This window comes from Aspergillus undulatus (genome assembly GCF_047715775.1).
Source record: "Aspergillus undulatus strain CBS 261.88 unplaced genomic scaffold BDV17scaffold_36, whole genome shotgun sequence".
NCBI classification, from domain to species: domain Eukaryota; kingdom Fungi; phylum Ascomycota; class Eurotiomycetes; order Eurotiales; family Aspergillaceae; genus Aspergillus; species Aspergillus undulatus.
The window spans coordinates 107,054-127,915 of NW_027396640.1; the positions used below are offsets into that span (position 1 = coordinate 107,054).

Genomic DNA, 20,862 nt, shown 5'->3' on the forward strand with positions numbered 1-20,862 from the left:
TAGAACCGCTCTTTTCGACGCCATCTTTACCATCATGGTTGGCGAGATATTTGCTCGCTATGCCGGCAAGCATTTACGCGATACTAGTCTTCTTGACTTGAGCTACCGTGATTCAGCGCGAACGTGGGATGTGGTCACGCAGACCGTATGCCTGACTGTAACTACGCTTTGTATTGGGATGCGGATGTACACGAAGCTTATGATTCTGAAGACTCGAGGTTGGGAAGACTGTATGTATCGTCTTTAGCATCGAGGACACTGTCAGTTGAATTTGGCTAACTGCATTGCTAGTAACTTGTTTTGCGGCTTGGGTATATAGCCTTCGGCTTGCCCTCACAGCATTACCCCGTTTACTAACTTTGATTAGCTGGGATTGATAGCATATGCAGTAATCACCATTGAACTAGACAAGCACGGAAACGGAATTCACATAGCTCAAATTGCTGCGCCTGATAAACGGCAGTTCGCGAAAGTGAGCATATACGTTCTTGAGGATTCAGCATGCGAGAACTAAGAGCCTACGCTAATACTGTCCGTCTCGTCTAGCTAGCCAACGCTTCACAAATTGTGTACGCGCCGTTGATATTCATTACGAAGTTATCCATCTTCCTTCTGTATTTGCGCGTCTTTGCACCGACCCGCCAAGGCAGGACGTTTTATGCCATCCACCTGCTAATTTGGTTCAACCTGGCCTTCTACCTAGCAAATTTCTTCCTAAAGATCTTTCAATGTACTCCGCGCAAAAAGATTTGGGACAAAACTGCTGAAGGCCAATGCATCAATATTAATATCCCTATCCTTGTGGCGGCCGCCATCAATGTGGTTTCTGATGTCTTGATGTTGTCTCTGCCTATTGTTTGTGTGTGGAGGTTGCAGATGTCGAGGAGACGGAAGATGGGGATTTCCGCTATTTTTGCGGCTGGTTTCTTGTGAGTTGATTAAGCTTGGTGCTAGAGGATTTGTATAATGCTGACAATAATTCTAGTGGTTGCTTTGCAAGTGTAATGCGTCTCCAAGTCAGTATCAGGAACAGACATACGCAAGACCAGACATATGACTGGTATGACGAGATTCTGTGGACGTATGTCACCTTGAGTTACATCCCATGAAGCGTGACACTGACAATCATCAGGACAGCCGAAATAGCCTGCGGCATAATCGCCAGCTGCCTCCCCGCATGCCCAACCTTCTTCCGAACCTTCTCCAGCAGGGCAAAAACAATTTTCCCCGCTCTCAGCGTTACACGGGGCTCTGATTTCTCTATGATGGGCCAATCCGTGGATAAGGTTACTGAAGCGGAGATGTACGAACTAACGCAGTCTCGTGGCCGAATGCATCGGCTTGGCCATAGCCGCGAGCGAGACGGGTCATATCACAGGCACGGGCGTGGAATATATAATGACGGCGACGAAGTCTTCACGGGACTCACCTATGCAGCTTCTGAAGCCAGGGCGGAAAGGAGCAGAACCCGGGTCCAGGCTGTCTCCGGACATGGCTCTGGGTCGGATCTAGATGACAAGCACAGCTGTAGTCAGGGCATATTGAAGACCGTTGAAGTAGACATTGAATCCGGCCCAGGAAGCCCGAGAAGCCCGAGAAGCGCAGAGAGCAATTGATGCATTGTGTAATAGCAAGAGATGGCAACAATGGAACTATTCTCTGTACTATACTTTCTAATCAAAGCCATCGATTTATAAGTCCATCGGTGCCTTAGCCACGGGGCATAAAAGTTAAATCTCGACCGCCAAGACATCCCCGTGCAAGCCCTAGCCCTACCGCCAAACCCTCGCTACGCGCGCGGGCGGTGAAAGCGGACCCACTGCGCAACACTGGAGAAGTTTGGCTATCCGCACCGACTTCACAACGGAATTGGAACTTCAGCCAACAACCTCCTCGTCGCCAACCAGTCGTCTTCCGTTAACACCGTCGCGATGGCTCAAGAACGTTCCGGTATCGCGGTTGGTCTCAACAAGGGCCACGTATGTACTCCTTTCTTCTATATCCTTTTCTGGTGTTTGAGTGGAATGGTCGTGGATGGATCATGGATGGATGGATTGAGCGTGGATCTTTTTCGGTCGATATCGAGTCGAGACGAGAAGGTACGAGCAGCGAGCGGACGAACGAACGAATACACGGATACGATATTTGCGTCGAATTTGATGGGAGAGAAAACTTGAGTGAGGAGATAGGAGGAAAATTTCCCGATCTGGCCGACGGATACGGCAACGAGTCACGTCCAAACTACATATGCAACCAAGCGGCAATTAAGACAGGAAAAGGGATGCCGATAATTCCATATCGAAAAAAAAAAACGTTGAGCTCGCCTAGCTTGATCTCGACAATTCGACATCGACATTGATTCGACCCGTTTATCTCGCACCGACACACGAAAACTTCCGGCTCGTCAATCCATACATCTTCCATCCATCAAGTCACTCGCATAACACCACAACTCCCCCGGACAACGATTGAACTAACCCGTTTTTGCGATACAGAAAACCACCCCCCTCAACACCCCCAAGAACCGCATCAGCCGGTCCAAGGGCAAGGCCTCCCGCCGCACCGCTTTCGTTCGCGACATCGCCCGTGAGGTCGTCGGTCTCGCTCCCTACGAGCGCCGTGTTATCGAACTCCTGAGAAACGCCCAGGACAAGCGCGCCCGTAAGCTCGCTAAGAAGAGGGTATGTTTGACTGTTCGCGTTTGAACTTTTTTATTTGCGGAATGGGGTTGGTTTGGTTGTGTTTGGCGTGAGACGGAGCTTGATAGGGTCGTCCGTCTGGTTTAGTCATTCTTTCCGTTCGCACCAACTGAATATGATGGGCCTTGGATTGGATCTCGAACCGCCAGACTCAAACCTCATCAGCTCGCGCTGAACATACCCATCCCACCCCATCCCCGTCCACCCAATACTCGCGCAAAAAAAAAAGAAAAAAAAGCAAACCAAAAGCTAACCACATTCTTCTCCCTCCACAGCTCGGTACCTTCACCCGTGGCAAGCGCAAGGTCGAGGACATGCAGCGCGTCATCGCCGAGGCCCGCCGTGTCGGTGCTCACTAAATTAAGCTTTGAATGAAAATACTATTCCCGTTTTCTTATTCTACCTACTGTCCATGTTTCAACATTAGCCGAGAACGAGGTGAATGAAAACAAAGATTAAAAGTGAGATTTTTATGTCTGAGGGGATGTAATGAGCGTGGGCATGACGATGTGACGAGCCTTGGGGCTTTCTACAGGTTGCTTACCTTGCTCAAGCAAGACTTGGGCGGAAGAGAAGGAGTCGACAAGAGTGCGTGCATGTTGAGACACGGAGTTTATTGAAATGAATACCGATACCAATCCCACTGGACACTTAATTGGGTCTTTTTCTTTTCTTTCCTGCTTGCTTTCGGAGATGCTCTTCCTTCACCACGTAGTCCGAAAAAGCCTTGGTTATTTGGTGGCAGCGATTGGCACTCGACGTCGTAGTTTGTAGTTACCGATGTTAATCGACTGACTGTCTACTATCGCCTGAGCAGGCAGACTTGAGATATCTCTAGGGACGAACGCCATCATCGAATGGAGCACATTGTCATCTCATTTCCTTTATTATCAGTGACTACATGAGACATGCCAGAGCAGAGCAAAGGCCAGTCCAAGAATCCATTCCAGAAACAATTATTTCTTCCCAGGCAACTTCAACCACTTGGGTACCTTGCGAGCCCCGGACTTCTCACCACTCGTCTTACTTAAGTCGCTGGTCTTTACCGTCGTCGTAACATCCTCTGATGTGTCCATGACATCTGGCGGCTGTTCGACCTTATGTTCTTGGGCTTTAGTCTGAAGCTCGGGTCTCAAAATGCCGGCACGGCTTTGCTGAGCGGCTATGGAAGCTGACGGATCCCATGAGAAATTGACAAGGACGCGGCCGGTCATGCCGTGGTTTTTTATGAGGAGGCCCTCATCTGAGTCGGGGAGGACGGATTGGAAGGGGACGCTGGGTTGGTGAGTCTTTGAAACCGCAGGGCCAGAGAAGTTTGTGAGGACGAATTTCTCGGCTGTATATGATGGTGCTAGACAACTGCGGACGAAGGAGTAGAGGGTTTTGCCCGTGTCTTGTTGCCCGAATCTGGAGACGATTTGGCTTTGGTCTGGGAGGCGGATCTTCACTTCTACTTCCTTGACGGCGGCACGGCGTTCTTCCTCGGCTGCGGCTGCGGCCGCTTTCTCGGCGTCTGAGCGCAGGCGTGTGTTTTTGCTTGCTGCTTGGAGGCGGCGTTGGTGGACTTGGGCGTGCTCGACTGAGGGCACGTAGTCGGCGTCGTTGAATGCGGTTTGTGCGGATTGGGGAGTGTTGTTAGATGGAGGGGCATAGACTGTTACGGGGCGAGAAGAGTCGTTTGAGGCTTCGGTTGAGGATTCGGGCTGTTGAGAGGGGCTCTCTTGGACGGGATCAGAAGGCGGTTCCGTAGGTTCTTGGTTTGTGATAAGGCCATCTGGGCTGGTGGTGGCAGGCGCTGGTGGCTGCGAAGCTTGGGCAATGTTCTCTTTAGCTTTATCTACTTCCTGCTGTGTGGCGGATGCTGTTTCTGCCGCAGCCTCATCCTCCGATATCTTGAAGTATTCGTGAATCTGCGTCATCGCATCCTCCAGAGGCTGATCTGTCCGGCGGAAGTTCAATCGCACCAGCACATTCCCGCTGTTGAACCCTAACTGCGCCAGCGTCTTCTGAAAATCAGGAAGCGTAGACAATTCGCGATCAAGTATTTGCACAACCGGAGTCTCATAGAAAAGACGTCCAGACCCATGTCCCTCGGTTATGGGTACACCCCGGCCTGTCAAGTTCCGCAGCGACGCACTGCCGGCAACACCCGCTTCGAACTTGCGAAGAAGCATCCAGACACTGGTCGTGCTGGGAAATTTGTCCATAAGCCGGCCATTTGGAGCTCCTCGGGCTTCCGACGCGGGAAGTTGTAAGGCTACCGTGACGACGGAGGGTGATCGCGAGAGTTGTACGAGTTCCAGTTTTGCGCCGGGGGAGAGTCCAGAGAGACGGAAGGCCAGTGATAGATCGAGCTGTTTACTTTTGTGTCTTAAGAATGGACAATCAGTGGAATGGTAATTTCTCGTATACGGCGAGGCTTACTTCAGTCCATATTGACTGGCGTTTACGCCTAGTTTCTTGCATGCTTCTTGCAGTATATCTGTGAGATACTTTCCTGGTGTTGTTTTTATCGTAGCTCTTCGAGCCGTCGAGTCGAGGACTACGACATGAGAGCTCATTATGGTGGTGGTGATTTAGTATGCGGGGTCGATGATTTTCGGACACAGGATCCAGAAAGGCGGGAACTCTAGGCTCAGCGCCGAATATTAAAACTACCGCCCAAGCTAGCGGCAATATCGAAAGGGCCTCGTAGAAAGAAACCGAAGACGTGGGTGAAAGACGGGGAGTTGGAAGAGTGAGGGAGCATTGAGCAGGCAGCGGGCGGCGCGTCATCGGAAGAAGCTGAGAGGCCAGACGCCAAACCTCCGCCTGAGAGCTCCAGCCCAGCTTCACTGCTGCTTCCATTTCCATCTCCCTCCATCCCCATCGTTGTCAACCACCTTTTCCCCCTTCTTGCTCGCGTACCTCTCCGTCCTCAGTGTTCTCGTTTCTGCCTTTGTTCCGCTCTTTCAATTCGCCCATCATGGTACGCCCATTCCCCAGCTCACCGTTCATCAAACACTAGCTGACAGACCGACTCCTGCAGAGTAACCCATTCGATATCAGTACGCCTATCCTCCGCCCTACTTCCTCAACTAAATATTGATATTGATGTACTAACCCAAACCTCTAGATGGCGGTGCCTGCGTCGCCATGGTCGGCAAGGACTGCGTCGCAATCGCCTGCGATCTCCGACTCGGAATGCAAGCCCTGACGGTCTCCAACAACTTCCCCAAAATATTCAACTACGCCCCCGGCACATATCTCGGCCTGACCGGTCTCGCTACGGACGTGTCTACCGTCTCAGACCTCTTCCGCCTCAAAGTGAACATGTACCGCCTCCGCGAAGAACGGCACATTGCACCTCAGACCCTCGCCAACCTCGTCAGCTCGTCGCTCTACGAGAAGCGGTTCGGATCATACTTTGTTAGTCCCGTTATTGCTGGGATCAACCAGACGACGGGGAAGCCTTTTATTTGCGGGTTTGATAGTATTGGGTGTATGGACTTTGCTAAGGATTTCATTGTCGCTGGGACTGCGACTGATCAGCTCTTTGGTACCTGTGAAGGATTGTGGGAGCCGGATTTGGTATGTTACTCTTTCATTTAGAGGTTTAGAAATTTGAGGGTCACAGTAGCTAACTTGATCGTATAGTCCCCAGAAGACCTCTTCGAAACGATGTCTCAGGCACTCCTCAGTGCGGTCGACAGAGATGCCCTGTCGGGTTGGGGTGCGCAGGTGTATATCATAGAGAAGGACAAGGTTACCCAGCGGCTACTCAAGGGACGACAAGACTAGAGGAACGCGTTGGTGTTGATTTGGTGTTATACCGGTTTTATGCACGTCTCATAGTCTTCAAATATACGGGTTGAAAGCACTACAGTCAAATTGCTGATAGTAGAATGGTGTAAACAATGGGTAGGAAATATACAAAGCTGATAACCTCAATTTCTCTCTTCGTCTCAACATCACTATATGCATCTTGGTCTTTATAACAGCCAGAGATCTTACTCAAACCCATTCCTCCCCCCTACGACTCCAAAAGCCTTCCCGTTCCTCCCAAACATCTCCCTCAACTCCCCAGCCAAAGACAAGGGATGCCTCCAAATCTCAGCCTTAAACTGCGCCACACCAACTTTAACACTCGCAGGCGCAGGCTTCGACATCGTTGCCGTAACCGACTCGTCCTCACTGGCTTCAAAGTATATCCGCGTACTCGCTGCAGGCCCCGCAGTAGAAAAGACATAAATGCTCACCCATGTCAAAATCTCATCGTCGCTCCAGGGGTAATCATCTGTCCAGTCGTGCAGCTTATCGTATATCCAAGCTAGGAAGGCGACGGGGCTATCGCTCAGACCGTAGCCCAGGGTTTGCGGCCGCGTGGCTTTTTGGATCATGTAGCCGCTTCCCTTTTGAGGTAATTCCAGACAGTTGATGCGTAGGCCTTTCGGTTAGCGGAGAATGGGATGGATAGGATGTCCCTTATGAAGAAGAGGGGGTCCTGCCAGGGCATGGGGCCGATAATGAATAATGGGGATTGAGTTTAGGTGGATTGCTTTGATGTGCGATGGGTATTTGGCGGCCATGAGGCGCGAGATGAAGCTGCCCCAGTCGCCGCCTTGGGTTGCTAGAGTGTTTTGTTATTCAGCCGTTGGAGGTATCAGTTCGATGATGTCGGAGGAGAACGTACCGTATTCTTTGTAGCCTAGAGCTATCATGACTTTATGCATGGCCTCGGCATACTGATGGAGACCGAATCCTCGCTGGGAGGGTTGGCACAGTCAATCGAAAACCAAGGAGGCACGATTACGAGCCTTTTTCACAGCCGAGGAGAAGCCAAAGTTCGGCAGTGAAGGTGCTACTACGTCGAAGGCAGGCTTGTCCCGATCGCCGCTGGTTAGCAATCGGATCAGCTTGGTGGCCTCGATGAAGCTTCCTGGCCCTGTAGCACTGATGTTTAGCATACTCAGTCCAGGAATTCAGGCATCTCAATAAGAGTACTCACATCCATGAAAAAAGAGCAGCGGAATAGCCCCCAGTGTCTTGCTGATATGATGTAGATAGTGGATTTCCAAATCATCGAAGCCATCGACGGACACCGAGACGGTAAATTGCTTGAACTGCTCATTGAGTTTCCGCACCTGCTCTTGCCACTCGAAGCCATCTTTCCAATAAGCTGACAGTCGTTTGATAACCCCCATGTCCCATCTAGCACTGTCAAGCTCATCAGGAAAAGTGGCTGCGGCGAGCTTCTGGTGCAGACGGTCTAGATCCGCCTTAGGGACGGCGATTTCAAATGGATTTGGAGCCATTCCTAAATTCCGTCATGGATAGATAGTAAATAGTAGCAATGACGTACAGAGCGGAGGGGTGGTTGATGGCTGTACTGTTGTTCACGTGCCATCGGCCCTGGTATACTAGACTGCCTGACTCGCGCAAGGTTCATTGGTAACTCTGCCACCGTACCGGGACCATGGAACAGTAAACTCATCACCACTGGATACACTCTTGAGTATATACTGCAGATACTCCTCTTCAACTACAGCACACCGCACCTCTGCCGTCACTTCCAGTACTTGTGCCGCCTATCTGTTTGTATCTGTCGAGGAGGTGGTCTCCCCGCGTCTAGACCGGGCGATCGGCCCCCAATAATAAGACATAGACAGACTCCATCGCGACAAGCCACCGACTCTAATTCTCTGCCCTTCCCCTCCTCGCCTGAACGAGTCCTTGACCTAGCGGTCTGTCTCTGCCGCCCGTCCCTCTTCTCTGCAAGTATCTATAAGAAAGATACACGCCTTACTGAGGAGGTACATCCCGCAAAATCGATCGATCCTCGCCCCTCTGTCCCGCTCGGCAAACGTCGGAATCGACCCTCCGAGTATTTTCCCTCCTTCGCCATCGCAAGTGCCCCTACAATCACCATACTTCTGGCTCAGATCCAGCAATACTCCCTGAGGGGACGTCTGCTCTCGCTGCAGCGTCTTCCGATACCACGGGCCGGCGCGGTTCGTCTCCAAGCCGACAGCGATTGATGTACGTCTCTGGACCGTGGAACGTGAGCCTGGCCAAAGCCAAACTCAATAATACTGACTGCAGCGTATCCTAGACCGAGAGTCATGCGCTGTCCCTCTAAAGACGTAGCACGCAACTTGTTGGTCTCGTATCCGTCGCCCTCGGTTTCCTGGCGACCTCCCATAACCTAGCTTTCTTATCTTCGCGGTCCTCAACTCCGCCTCGATCACACGCCATGCCCGAACCCTTGAAACCGGAATGGCCCAGCTCGTTGGGATCCGGTCCTACGCTCTCGTTTCTTCCACAAGCTCCGATTAACGCTTTTCCGGCCGGTGACGAGAACTCGAATGGCCAATGCGCAGGAAGCCCTGAGTCTGCGGCAATCGAACAATTAGCCGCGTTCAAGAAGCAGCTACGCGTTTTGGACCTCGAGTCCTTTTGGACAAAGCTTATGGAGCAGACGACGTCGCTATGTAATGCTCAGTATGCTTTCGTCGCTCGAAGGGCCAGGGACCATGAAGCTGGCCAAAAGATAGGTGGTCATAAACCTTCTCTTTTCGGTACCGTCTTTTACTATAATGATGGACTTCAGAATGTCGGACTCCGTCGGCATAGATATTTTGCCGGTGGCAATCCCTTATCCCATATGGATCTCAAGAAGCCTTGCTTGATCCCAAAAAACCTGAGCTCCTACGGTTCGTTTGACAGGGACAAATTGCCCTTTGCCGCAGAGGGCTATCTGGCAATCCCTCTATTCTTAGGAAACGAATGCCTAGCCTATCTTGGCTTAATGTGGTCAGACCTGGGATTACAGAACCGGAAGCTTTCATGGTCGTTCATGGAATCGGTGCTCTTTTCACTGGAGGATCTCGTTGTTCAACGGATTCAGGAGGACAACGCAGCAGAGCAGACTCAATTGACCCCAGATCTAGCCGCTAAACGTCACGACGAGCTTGAGCACCCGCCTCTGTCTTCGCATAGTGCATTCTTCTCTCCTCAGCATCTCAAACCTCTTGCGCGCAGTCTGTCACACGAGCTTCGAACACCGATGCAGGGTGTTGTCGGAATGTTGGATGTTATGCATGCCACTGTGCGGGATGCACTTGTAGCGAAACCGGCCCCGAAGACTGCATATGTCTTTCAATCGCTGAAAGAAAGCATCGAGATGGTTCAAGGTTTGTCTGCGCGCCGCCTCCCACCCCCCGGGGATCGTTGAGCAATACTAATGTTTCATGCAGACAGTGCAAGACGGGCCGTTGAGGCAGCAGATAATGTCGTCCATGCGTACGATCTCAACATGGAGGTACCAAAAACGCCTCAAGGAGAGCGAGAACTAAATACCTCTGGGGTTGCCCAATCTCCGATCACCAAATCACCAATTGCAACGTCCGACAGCCGGCCAAATGTGTTCATTGAAGGCAGTAATATAACCGTCAATCCCTACAAACGGCGAAGGAGCAACCCGCCAGAGAGCGGTTTCGGCAGGACTCCAAGGCAGAAAGTTCGCCGAGTCTCGTCCCCGAAAGAGCTTAGTCCACGAACGGAGGAGGTCAAAAATGCTGTCCATGAGAGCGACAAGATCTTCAATACGAAAACTCCCGCTCATCAGATAGAGGCAGTAATGGCTAGCATGGTTGATCCTCGTCCTTCATTAGCTGTCCGAAGATCGGCGCCTCATCTCTTATTGCAAGGTATCAACATGAATCTCCAAGGCCCGGCGCTAAGGTTCACGAAGCTACGCGACCTCCTTCGACTGGTGGTTAATGAATCTCTCCATGTCGGCGGAAGGCCTGACTTTGTGGTCAGCAACGAAACCGAGTTGGGTCAGAAGATTGAGGTCCGGTCGCGGTCATCTAATGGAGAAGTCTATTCCAAGACCATAGATTGGTCCGTCGATAGTGCCGTACCTGACGCACTTCTCGCTGACGACAGAGACTTGGCCAAGCTGATATCATGCGTCTTTTTGAATGCTGTCAAGTTCACGAACAACGGCCTGATCACTGTCAAGGCATCACTTAGTAAAAAGGCCCATGACATTCTAATTGACGTTCACGATACCGGAACTGGCATCCCTATGGCTTTCTTACCCAACCTTTTCAAACCGTTTGCTCGAGAAGATGCATCCATAACCCGAAGCAAAGATGGTTTAGGACTTGGACTTCTTGTGGCAAAGGGATTAGCTAGGAAGATGGGTGGTGATCTTGTCTGCGTCCGCTCAGCAACCTCCGGTCCTGACCGTGGCTCTGAATTCGAGATCAGGGTTCCCATCAACGAGCCTAACACGGCTTGCTCACATCCAGCTGCACCATCAACACAGCTCATAACCCCTCCAAATATCAGAGATCCAACGAGACCTAGCAGCGCTAGCAATACTATAGACTCTGCGTCATCGCCATTGCTGCCTGCTCCAACACCAATTCAAGAGCCGACCCCCGATCGTACTCCAACCCCTGCCCGCTCTATACCTCAAGCTATGCCTGCCAAGGGGCCAGTCGATGGACACAACACCGATGGCAAGCCCGGGAAGAAGCACCCTCTCACCTTCCTGGTAGCCGAAGACAACAAAATCAACCGGCGGGTCCTGGTTCATATGTTGAAACGACTCGGCTACGAAGAAATCTACGAGGCCGGAAATGGAAAAGAGGCTGTCCGCACAATGCAGAACATTCTCGACTCGCAGAACTCAGAGAAAGCTGCAACCCCAACTCAGAAACCGTTAGATCGGGCAGACGATTTTCTTGTCCCTGAGCCGCCACAGCGACATAAGCGAGTGAAACCAGTGGACGTCATACTTATGGACCTCTGGATGCCCGAAATGGACGGCTACGAAGCAACATCGAAGATATTCCAGATGATCAACGAGCATCGTCCTCAAACTCAGACATCCCCTTCCCCATCCCAACGCCCTAGCCCTGTCGCACCACACTCACAGTCCCCTACTGTCCTCGCGGTCAGTGCAGACGTCACGGACGAAGCACTTAGCCGTGCCTCGAAAGTCGGAATGAAGGGGTACATGACAAAGCCCTATAGACTGATAGACCTGGAGCGCCTAATTGCGGGCTTTTGCAACGACCCTGCGCCAAGTCCATCAGCCAACGATTCAACGAACACATGACATACCTTAAACCTGATCACTTTTGATGCCCTAACTAATTAAATCAACATGACGGAATGAAATCTGGGTCGCATTCTATACCACACTTTCGTGGTTTTGGATTTTCTCTCAATATGTAGCCTGCCTCAGCGGATAGACAGATAATTGACCATTGATATCAAACTTATTCGGCTATTCTCTGAAGACAGAGGCACTTGCAGTTACTATACTCCGTTATCAAGATAGTCTGCCATCGCCTAACTGCTCCCCTCCCCCTCCCCCCCAGGCTGACTCTTTCATGTGATGTGATATACTATCGCAATGAAGCACCTGCATACATCAAACCCTAACTTCTTTGAGGCTCACCCTTTCAAAAGCATGAAAACATGAAAGAGGTCCTTGTCTCTTTATGCTAAACTTAAACAATCTGACCCTATCAATTACATAAAGCTTGAATGACCCTTGGTCCTTTCCTCAATGGGCTTATATCCAGAGCATAGAAGGCTTTGAAGGGATTTCTTGATTCGCACGTTGAAGCCCCGACTTACACCCATTGAACCTTTCTTTACCTTACTTATCCTCTTCACAAAGGCTGCTGTTTCAGCCTTTTTGGTGACTTTCTATAAATGCTATAATGGCTATTGTCAGCAACCCTCACATGCTATCATCATAGTGTGTATAAAATCCCCCTGAGCTCTGCCTGGAAGTGAACCTTCTTCCTTGTCTTCACATCTGGCAACTAGAGATAGCGAGAAGTGACTTGGATTCTTGTTTGTATACCCAAAGCACACTCACAGTTACTAGTTACCCATACCTGTCTTTAGCCTCACACTGTTCCATCAATTCACTATGCCTGCCACAACCCCCATTCGGATCCTTATGCTCCACGGTATGTACACTCCAACCCTACTCTACCAAACTATACCGCTACCTATCACATCCAACCCTCTACCCAATAATGAACCCCATATCAAAACCCATACTAACAACCCAACCGCAGGCCACGCCGAATCCTCCCAAAAATTCACACACAAGACCCGAGCCCTGCGAGAACACATCACCTCCTTTCTCTCAACCACTTACCCAAACCGACCCGTCGAATACACATTCCTCGACGCCCCGCACGACACAGAGCCCTGCACACCCGATCTCCGAACCTGGGGACTGGGCGATTTCCAAGTCGACAAGATCCGAGGCCTCGAAGAGAGCGTCAAGTATATTCTCGACAAAATGGCCCCTTCTGGGCCATTCGATGGAATTATTGGGTTTTCAACGGGTGCTTGTATGGCTGTTATACTGGGGAGCCTTCTTGAAGGTGGAAGTGGAAAGGCCAGTGCAAAGCGCGGGTCAGTCTTCAATATCCCACCCAGCAGCAATTTGCTTGCGGCGCATCCGCGTCTCAAGTTCATAATCGCCTACTCGGCATTCATGCTCGGACACCCGATGTACGACCAATTGTATACGCCTTCTCTCAAGACGCCGATACTGCAATACTCGTGCGAGCTAGATCATATTGTTCCGCCGGGGTTGACGAAGGCGCTGTTTAAGCGCTGTGAGACGGCCCAATTGCATTCGTTTTATGGGACGCATTATGTTCCTAGGAGCCAGGAGAGTTTTGAGGTTGTGAGGAGGTTTATTGAGGAGTATTGCTGAGGGTTGATGGGTTAACCATGTTTGAGAGGATTTGCGTGAAATCATAGTTGATGGGTGTAGGGTTTTGGCTTTACGTTGTGCTTTTCTTGTTTGGATTGGATTGTTATAATTTGGCGTCGTTCGGATGGGATTTGGATACCTACAGGATACAAATACAGGATACAGGATACATTCTTTTGCGGAAGACTACTTTTTTTACTTAGGAGTCCAACCCTACTTATGCCCTAGTCACAATATATGTACAGTCCTGGCTAGGGCAGCGGAAGAACACAAATGGAAAAGTGCTTTAGAGACATTTATCAAACTGACGTATGCTGCGTCTACTTGACCAGTACTAACTAGTAGGGACTTATGGCCCGCACAGTATACTTGACTTGCTCATCCCTTTACTTGGCTTAGGGCAACCTGTCAACCAGCCTGGGCCAGACAGGCAGAGCACATAGATAGGAATCTATACTGACAGAAAGCGAGGGGACTACGGATGAACTAAGGGAATAATTGTTATCTCAGAAACAAATTGATGGCTTGGTGTCTATTCTGAAGCCTCGGATAGATAGCGAGCGGCCTTCGTCACCCGGACTGTTGGATTATGCGTGGACGTAGCAGTTGTGGACACCACCCATCGAAAAGAGCACGAGTTCCAATGCGTATCAATGCATTAGAGTTAGAAATCCATGATTGCCTCATTGCTTTGCGAGTTTGCTTCATACTGTATTCGGCACTTGGTACTTTTGACTATCGCACCGCTCGCCAATAGAGATGAACTTGTAGATGAGTTAAGAAATTCGATTACCCTCATATCATCAATAGAACGCTATGTATAGGAACATATCATTGACTCCGGAAAGCCAGAATTCGTCATACCCTCTTTCTTGAGTGTCCGTAAAGATACATCAAGCCCCTTTCCACTTTGAGCGTCCACCTCCACTTCCATTGAACGCTTTAGGTCAACTTCTGCTTGATGAAGAATGACCGGAGGTGAGATAATTGCCAGGCACAAGCGACGGATAGCACGGCGAGCTGCATCAGAGTCCAGCGGACGACACGCGAGTTAGTGGCTTCGGACTGGTCACGGAATTCGGCTTCACGTTCCTGGAGAAGTAGAACCATTAGTATCGTTGAAAATCACACCTCTTTAACAAAACTCCGATCCCAAAGAGTAGGAGAAGAGAGACATACCCGCTGGAACACCTGCTCCCTCCGAATATCCTGCAGCCGAGAGTTCAGGTCCTTAACCCGCTGCACCAAATCTGTCATCTTCCCCTTGTCTTCACTCTCGATTTTGCTTGTTTCACCAATCGCCATGTCCAGGGTGACCCTGACCGCACCAGCCGCAGCACCAGACAGCCATCCGCCAGTCGCGGCGTTCGTCTCGGGGGTGAGGCAGATCTTGTGGTTGCCGGGGTCGGCGGCGGAGAATGTGAAGCGGCCGCTGTGGGAGTCGCGCTTGTTGACGACGCGGTGGTCGTTGTCGAAGACTTCGTCGACGGTGATGAGCATCTTCATGTTAGGATCGACGGCGTATGTGCCCGTGTTCGAGGTCTGGTCGATGACTTCGCTGGAGTAGCTCCCTGCTCACGAGTGGTTAGCTTCGTTGTAATTGTGGACTTCGACTTCGACCGCGAGTGTGAATTGGCTACTAACCGACAACGAGAGTGTCCTTTGGAAGCTCCTCATAGAAGCATTTTGTTTGGCGGCCGTCCACGTAAAAGTAGAGGGCATTTGCTGGGATGGAGAGGCAGAGGATTGCGTAGACGGCGAGCGTCGAGGAAAGCCAAGAGGACGACTTTGAGAGAGCCATATTGGCAATTGGGAGGTGAGATGTCCGGGGTAGGCGTATTTATAGAATCTCAACCTTGAATTGGGAGGATCGGAGTGAAGGAAGTGGTGAACTGGTGAAGCTGTCCAGAACCAGACCAAAGGCGGGAGGAGGCTTGGCGCGAATTCTCATTCCCCAGGCTCTCTCCGGCTTTCTCTTCATCATTTCTCCATCTCGCTCTCGCGCCTGCTTTCGTCGCTTGCGTTTATTCCATCTGATAGTCAACAGGAAACTTACACTTGATCTGGAAAGTTACTGGGCTCGCGTCAAGGGGTTGTTGAACAATCATGGCGGCCGCCGATGTTCGCGACATGCTCGACTTGCCCGCGGAGGGCCAACCGCGACCTCACAAGAAGCAAAAGGTCGTTGAGAAGCGGCCAGGTGTGTCATAACATTCGCTGAAATCGCTATGAAATATACACTGACAGCTCTCAGAGGGAATTACCCGTGAGCTTTTTGCGCTTTTAGGAGAACGGGCACCTCCGATTGCGATCAACGAGAACCGATACAAGGGACGCCCCAAATGGCAGACCAAAGCTCGCGTGCATCCTTGGTATGCAGAACGCCGCAGCGGACAAAAACTACAGCGCTAACCATAGCAGGCGAATGACGCCTTTCTCGAACGATGCGCGAACTGACGGGCTTATTCTACGTCACTGGAAGAGAGAAGCAGAACCGACAAATGTAACGGCTCTCGAAGGCGCAGAAGCAGAGGGAGGTCAGACGATAGAAGAGCGAGGAGAACAAAAGCCCGCCGAGCAACCGTACCCGTTCGCCAAATACAACATCAAAGCCAAAGTTCCGAATCGATACACTACAGACGAGTACAACCTCCATCTGAAAAGCGATGAGTGGTCTCGTGAGGAGACAGATTACTTGATGGACTTGGTCGCGGAGTATGATCTCCGATGGGTGGTCATCGCCGATCGATACGACTTCGACCCCCAGCCTGTAGAGAACACGGAGACCTCCACGGCGCTCGTACCTAGCAAACGATGCAGAACCATGGAGCAGATGAAAGCCCGATACTACTTCGTGGCCGCCACGATGCTCGCCTTTGAACACCCCCCAGCCGACATGTCCGAAGCCGAATTCGACCTCCACGAAAAGATGCTCAAGTTCGACCCGGAAAGAGAACGACATCGCAAGGAACTCGCCGCCCTCCAGCTAAACCGCACAGCCGACGAAGTCCGAGAAGAATCCATCCTCCTCGAAGAACTGAAGCGCATCACAGCAAATGAGCAAGAATTCGTCACGGAACGCCGAGAACTCTACTCCCGCCTCGACGTCCCCATCAGCGTCGGCAATGCCACAAACTACCACAACTCCCAAGGCCTCTCCCACCTCCTCTCCACCCTTCTCGCAGCAGACAAGAGCAAGAAACGCCGTTCCCTCCTCGGCCTAGAAGGCATCGCCGCTACACCAGGCAGCGCCCAAACACCAACGACCAACGGCGCCAGCGCCCGCGACAGCAGCAGAGCAGATACACCCAATGGCGGGACAACTCAACAACCCACAACGAAAAAGGCTGCTGCCGCCGCCGCCGCAGCAGCAAACAAGGAAGCCGCGCAGCAAGCCATACGCACCCTCACGCCCGCCGAAGAAGCCCGGTACGGCGTGCAACACCACGACCGCCTCGCGCCAGGCGTGCAATTCCGCAGCGACCGCGCGCAAAAACTCACGCAGGCGAAGTCGCACGTGCAGACGCAGAAACTCGCCTCTGCGCTTGCTGAGCTCGAGGTCCCCCTGCGTCTTGTTATGCCTACCGAGCGTGTGGTAAAGGACTTTGAGAAGCTCATTCACTCCGTTAACAATCTGCTCGAGGCGCGCAAAATCGCAGAAAAGGTCGAGAGCGAGATTCGCACCTTGGAAGCTATGAGGGAGGATAGGGAGAAGAAGAATAAGGAGGCCAGAGAGAAAGAGAATAAGCCTGAGGTTAAATCGGAGCGGCAGGATGATGATGCTCCCATCCCGCCTGCGCCTGCTGAGGCTGCCAGTGGACCTTTACAAGCTGGACAACCTGCCGACGCTGGTGAGGAAAAGCCTGGTGAAGGTGTTCCGTCTACATCTGCGAATGTTGCTGGCGGTGGGCCGTCTGCGGGCCAAGCAGGCCTCTCACATAAGCGTTCCGCCAGTGTGCTCAGTAACGGAAGTGACAAGAGCTCAAAACGGCAGAGAAAATGATTTGGATCTTGTAGCTATCATCATTTACGAGCTTTTTCATATACTAGTACGGCTATCACTTCTTAGAACTCTTTTGGTCATGTGATATTGATACTTCTAGCTTCTGATTGTCGGCCCTGAACATACATGGACTGTCGTTTTGCCCATCAGTCTTTAAGAACCATTAGCCACTGGGATCTTTTCGTTTTTGTCTCCACTTCGGCGAGCCCTATCATTCAGGAATCGAGCACTCGAGAGAGTCGAGGCACTCTTCATATAAGCTGTCCCACCCCGAACTTCCTGAACTCAATCGTTCGGAACGCCTGCCCTGAACATCTGAAAGACCGTCAAACTGATTCCCCGGGAATTCAGGATCGCTAACATGCATTCCACGCCGTCTTTCCTTGCGCCCAGGCTCTCTGAGCCGCAAGACCCGTGTGGCCGTTCGTCGTACGGCGGGAAACCGGTCTACCGCTTGATCTGCGCGTTTTTCAAGGTTACGAGCGATTTCCGAGACTTTCCGCTTAGTCGCTAATGTGCCCCTTCTCCGCCGGAAGTTTGCCGGTCTATCCGTCAACTGGGCTTCTGTGTATTCGCGAGATTGGACAGTGTCCTGCGAAGGCGCTTGCTGCCCGCCTGAGCTTTGTCTCGGACGAACCCAAGAACAGAATTCCCAAGGATCTTCCCCATCGGCATTGGGCCCTGCTTCTCCGATGGGCTTCTTTTTGTTTGTAAGGATTCCGAACAAGGAAGAACCACCAGAATCACAGCTCGCCGCGTCACTATTGTTGCTTGTTCTAAGGGCAAAGTTTGCGCCAGCCCAGCGTTGAAGGTTAAATTTCTGGAAGATGGCTGATATATCGAAGCTCGACTCGCGTGTCTTTGGTGGTGGCTGGCTAGCTTCTTCTGCTAGAGGCGGCTTCTGCTTCTCGGTGTCTCCAGCAATGTTGCCGGCAGGTGATCCCTTAGGGCTGTCTTCGGGTAAACCACGTTCTCCGGTCAGTGTAGACTCGGAATGCGTCCGCACGTGGTTTTCCATCGAATTGTCTGGCGGCACAAGCTCATAACCGTACCCGATGCGCCGGCCATCAGTCATCCATCCAATGCTTATTCTTCGAGAAGTGGCGCTATTATCGCCATCGGGTGACTCGACTCCAGCAGGGCCCACTGATCGATTAGATCCAAACCGCTCAATGAACTTGCTTTTCGGTGCATTGGTTTCTATATCAGCAACAGCAGAGGCAGAAGCGTGATTGGAAGACAGATAAGGTCGTCTTGATGGTGTATTGCTCGATGAGCCTTGACCAAAGTTGGGTATATTCTGTTCATCAAGGTCTGCGGACGATATGGTACTCTTTGGGGAGTACGGCGATCGCGGATCCTGGATGCTAGCAGGCATCATTGGGGGCGATCTTACTTCTGGTGCATCCAAGATTGGCGGCATTGCGGTTGGGTTATTGTTAGGGTACCGGCTCGAATTCCAGGTGCCTGTGTAGCCACTAGTTCGATTCTCATCAGGGAGCTGGTCCTGGGGTTCCAGCCGAGGAGTGGAACCAGAAGAGGCGAGAATTCCGCGAATGTTCATTTCGCCCAGGTGAATAGATTGCTCGCCTTGCGTTATCTCCTTCCGAGGTCGTTGGTGCCGTTTCCTGACAGAGAGCTGCGGGGGGCAGCTGGCCAAGGAATCGGCAGACGTGGTATAGCCCTGTTCTTGCTGAAGAGGTACGTGACGAGTAGAATACACGGTGACTGCGGTATCATTGCCATAGCCAGAACGTCGATGACCCGTACCATCCTCGAGGCTACCAACCGTCGGTGTCTGTGAGCGACGCATTTCCTGAACCCTCATTGGCATTGCCGCTGGCGCTGGTCTTTCTTGTCTCGAGTCCCTGCTCGCATCAGGGCAAGGACTTGATGGTCTACCACGAAAGCTTCCCAGTTCCACATTCTGAAAGCTGGATGGAGATTCCTGGGCAACTAGTGCATGCGGATGTTCATGGTCTCCAAATGGTGGTTTTTGAGTTTTCGGGTCTTTGCTACCTACTGTGAGTCCGAACGTTTGTCCTCGCGGCGGCTCCAAGTCAGGTTTGAATGGAGGACAAGGTGGGCGAGAAGCAGGCACCACCATCCCAGTCCTGAGTCGACTAGCCGGGTACTCTGGGACGTAGCCCGAAGGCTTCGGCGTTGCAATGTACTGAGCGTCGCTATCATATCCTCCCTCACTCATCAAACTGCCCCCAAAATCACGAGCGACTGGTGCTGTATGAGCGGCGGGCTGCTTGGATGGCTGTAGGAATGGGCTTTTTGGTCCTCGCTTAGGCTGTATGCTCAAGCCCTTGGCGTCTCGAGAGAACGGTCTGCGAAGACGACTCGACAGGCCGCCAGACGAGCCTTTCCGACGTTCGTTTGGGTTCTCATCCGTTGACGGAGATATGGCTATCACAATCAGACAGGTAGCCCCATACAAGGCGAGGTTCAATTGCATTACCTTCGCGGCGTCCAGTTTGTTCTAAATCGTACGCAGGCGCCCCATCGGACGAACCTGATGCTTCTCGATAGTTTCGAAGCTTGGGGCAGAAGAAAAGACCCATGGTGCCGTGGCAGCATCACCCTCAAGCTGCAGGTAGGCGGAGCGAGCGGACGAGGTGGCTGAAGCCATCGCTGTTGGGTGCCCGGCGTCGACGCATCCTGATGAGGCAGGAGCGCGGCTTGCTGGACCGGAAAGGGAAGGCACGACCACCGTGGACCACCGTCCGTCAGTGGACTATATAGTACTTACTACTAGCAACAGTAATTCCAATTACTACTAGTACGGTTCGAAATAGCCCTGGTCTCCTGGAGGAGGAATCGATGTCTCGGCCATTTTGACGAGGATAATACTACCTTCTTTCAGCGGTCAGTCCCTTGGGTCATTTATGTCCTTGAGTAGCAGCATATCCATGTCTACCTGCATACTCGGGCATGGTCAAGTCAGCTTACTATCAATTCCTCTTTACTCGCCAGTACCACCTTTAAAAGCCAACCAATCTGGCCTAGATGCAACCTCAATACGTGCTCGATGTTCAGAAAATCTCACCTCAGACTCGGCCAGAGTAGAGCGCTAAGAAATCTCCTCATTTCTGGAACCTCCGACATATAAGGCCGATCCCGGAGACTCGGAGGCTGGCACTATTGATTCGGAGTATTTTTCTAGTCTGACGTGAAGTGAGCCATGGAGGAGCAAAAATACGCCAACTCAACGCTCCCATCACGCCATTTCTTCTCGCAGCACTGTGAGCAGACTCAACCACCTATTCCATGTGGATCTGGATATATTTTAGGAGTTCGAGACCATCGGTAATTGATAGTCACGATCAAATAAACCAATGTCTTTGTTTTATTAGTGGGGTGGTGAAAATTCCACTTGGGCGATTACTTTGGTACGGTACGAGCCCGTA

At 51.5% G+C, this 20,862-nt stretch overlaps 9 protein-coding genes across 9 annotated transcripts; 5 read left to right on the top strand and 4 right to left on the bottom strand.

The window, feature by feature from the left end:
- Window positions 1-34: 34 nt before the first annotated feature.
- On the top strand, window positions 35-3,058 carry BDV17DRAFT_282798 (ribosomal protein L36e-domain-containing protein; the record flags this gene model as incomplete). Its single annotated transcript, XM_073760259.1, has 9 exons — window positions 35-230; window positions 381-472; window positions 547-929; window positions 986-1,081; window positions 1,133-1,353; window positions 1,414-1,530; window positions 1,882-1,979; window positions 2,496-2,681; window positions 2,975-3,058. 9 exons carry the CDS (start codon window positions 35-37, stop codon window positions 3,056-3,058), a joined length of 1,473 nt encoding a protein of 490 aa, XP_073613985.1.
- Window positions 3,059-3,536: 478 nt separating this feature from the next.
- BDV17DRAFT_267634 (putative UBX domain protein) lies at window positions 3,537-5,429 on the bottom strand. The gene is made up of 2 exons (XM_073758390.1): window positions 5,124-5,429; window positions 3,537-5,069 (listed from the first exon to the last, which is right to left on the bottom strand). The coding sequence occupies exons 1-2, from the start codon at window positions 5,258-5,260 to the stop codon at window positions 3,656-3,658; spliced, it is 1,551 nt and encodes a 516-aa protein (XP_073613986.1). The 5' UTR covers window positions 5,261-5,429; the 3' UTR covers window positions 3,537-3,655.
- A 57-nt stretch (window positions 5,430-5,486) lies between these two features.
- pup3 (proteasome core particle subunit beta 3) lies at window positions 5,487-6,587 on the top strand. Its single transcript, XM_073758391.1, has 4 exons — window positions 5,487-5,667; window positions 5,728-5,746; window positions 5,815-6,269; window positions 6,336-6,587. Exons 1-4 carry the CDS (start codon window positions 5,665-5,667, stop codon window positions 6,477-6,479), a joined length of 621 nt encoding a protein of 206 aa, XP_073613987.1. The 5' UTR covers window positions 5,487-5,664; the 3' UTR covers window positions 6,480-6,587.
- A 101-nt stretch (window positions 6,588-6,688) lies between these two features.
- On the bottom strand, window positions 6,689-7,993 carry BDV17DRAFT_292825 (epoxide hydrolase; the record flags this gene model as incomplete). The annotated part of the gene is made up of 4 exons (XM_073762451.1): window positions 6,689-7,125; window positions 7,372-7,444; window positions 7,505-7,623; window positions 7,687-7,993. The coding sequence occupies 4 exons, from the start codon at window positions 7,991-7,993 to the stop codon at window positions 6,689-6,691; spliced, it is 936 nt and encodes a 311-aa protein (XP_073613988.1).
- A 938-nt stretch (window positions 7,994-8,931) lies between these two features.
- Window positions 8,932-11,811, top strand: BDV17DRAFT_292826 (uncharacterized protein; the record flags this gene model as incomplete). The annotated part of the gene is made up of 2 exons (XM_073762452.1): window positions 8,932-9,871; window positions 9,935-11,811. The coding sequence occupies 2 exons, from the start codon at window positions 8,932-8,934 to the stop codon at window positions 11,809-11,811; spliced, it is 2,817 nt and encodes a 938-aa protein (XP_073613989.1).
- An 828-nt stretch (window positions 11,812-12,639) lies between these two features.
- BDV17DRAFT_292827 (alpha/beta hydrolase) lies at window positions 12,640-13,443 on the top strand (the record flags this gene model as incomplete). The annotated part of the gene is made up of 2 exons (XM_073762453.1): window positions 12,640-12,679; window positions 12,791-13,443. The coding sequence occupies 2 exons, from the start codon at window positions 12,640-12,642 to the stop codon at window positions 13,441-13,443; spliced, it is 693 nt and encodes a 230-aa protein (XP_073613990.1).
- Window positions 13,444-13,990: 547 nt separating this feature from the next.
- On the bottom strand, window positions 13,991-15,319 carry BDV17DRAFT_267645 (emp24/gp25L/p24 family protein; the record flags this gene model as incomplete). Its single annotated transcript, XM_073758392.1, has 3 exons — window positions 15,088-15,319; window positions 14,623-15,014; window positions 13,991-14,535 (listed from the first exon to the last, which is right to left on the bottom strand). Coding segments are annotated over exons 1-3 (694 nt in total), but the record flags the coding sequence as incomplete, so codon positions are not given.
- A 118-nt stretch (window positions 15,320-15,437) lies between these two features.
- BDV17DRAFT_132893 (SANT/Myb-like DNA-binding domain-containing protein) lies at window positions 15,438-17,552 on the top strand. The gene is made up of 3 exons (XM_073754164.1): window positions 15,438-15,643; window positions 15,698-15,815; window positions 15,865-17,552. The coding sequence occupies exons 1-3, from the start codon at window positions 15,550-15,552 to the stop codon at window positions 17,444-17,446; spliced, it is 1,794 nt and encodes a 597-aa protein (XP_073613992.1). The 5' UTR covers window positions 15,438-15,549; the 3' UTR covers window positions 17,447-17,552.
- A 105-nt stretch (window positions 17,553-17,657) lies between these two features.
- Window positions 17,658-20,016, bottom strand: BDV17DRAFT_282803 (uncharacterized protein; the record flags this gene model as incomplete). The annotated part of the gene is made up of 3 exons (XM_073760260.1): window positions 17,658-19,135; window positions 19,337-19,426; window positions 19,968-20,016. 3 exons carry the CDS (start codon window positions 20,014-20,016, stop codon window positions 17,658-17,660), a joined length of 1,617 nt encoding a protein of 538 aa, XP_073613993.1.
- Window positions 20,017-20,862: the final 846 nt, after the last annotated feature.

What these genes read in the sequence shown, in the direction of transcription:
- BDV17DRAFT_132893 (XM_073754164.1), top strand. Translation starts at nt 15,550, where the DNA reads ATGGCGGCCGCCGATGTTCGCGACATGCTCGACTTGCCCGCGGAGGGC. An exon ending in GGTCGTTGAGAAGCGGCCAG is followed by an intron (nt 15,644 to 15,697) that starts GTGTGTCATAAC and finishes GACAGCTCTCAG; the next exon opens with AGGGAATTACCCGTGAGCTT. An exon ending in AAAGCTCGCGTGCATCCTTG is followed by an intron (nt 15,816 to 15,864) that starts GTATGCAGAACG and finishes TAACCATAGCAG; the next exon opens with GCGAATGACGCCTTTCTCGA.
- pup3 (XM_073758391.1), top strand. An exon ending in GATTGTGGGAGCCGGATTTG is followed by an intron (nt 6,270 to 6,335) that starts GTATGTTACTCT and finishes TTGATCGTATAG; the next exon opens with TCCCCAGAAGACCTCTTCGA.
- BDV17DRAFT_267634 (XM_073758390.1), bottom strand. Translation starts at nt 5,260, where the DNA reads ATGAGCTCTCATGTCGTAGTCCTCGACTCGACGGCTCGAAGAGCTACG. An exon ending in GCCAGTCAATATGGACTGAA is followed by an intron (nt 5,070 to 5,123) that starts GTAAGCCTCGCC and finishes TCCATTCTTAAG; the next exon opens with ACACAAAAGTAAACAGCTCG.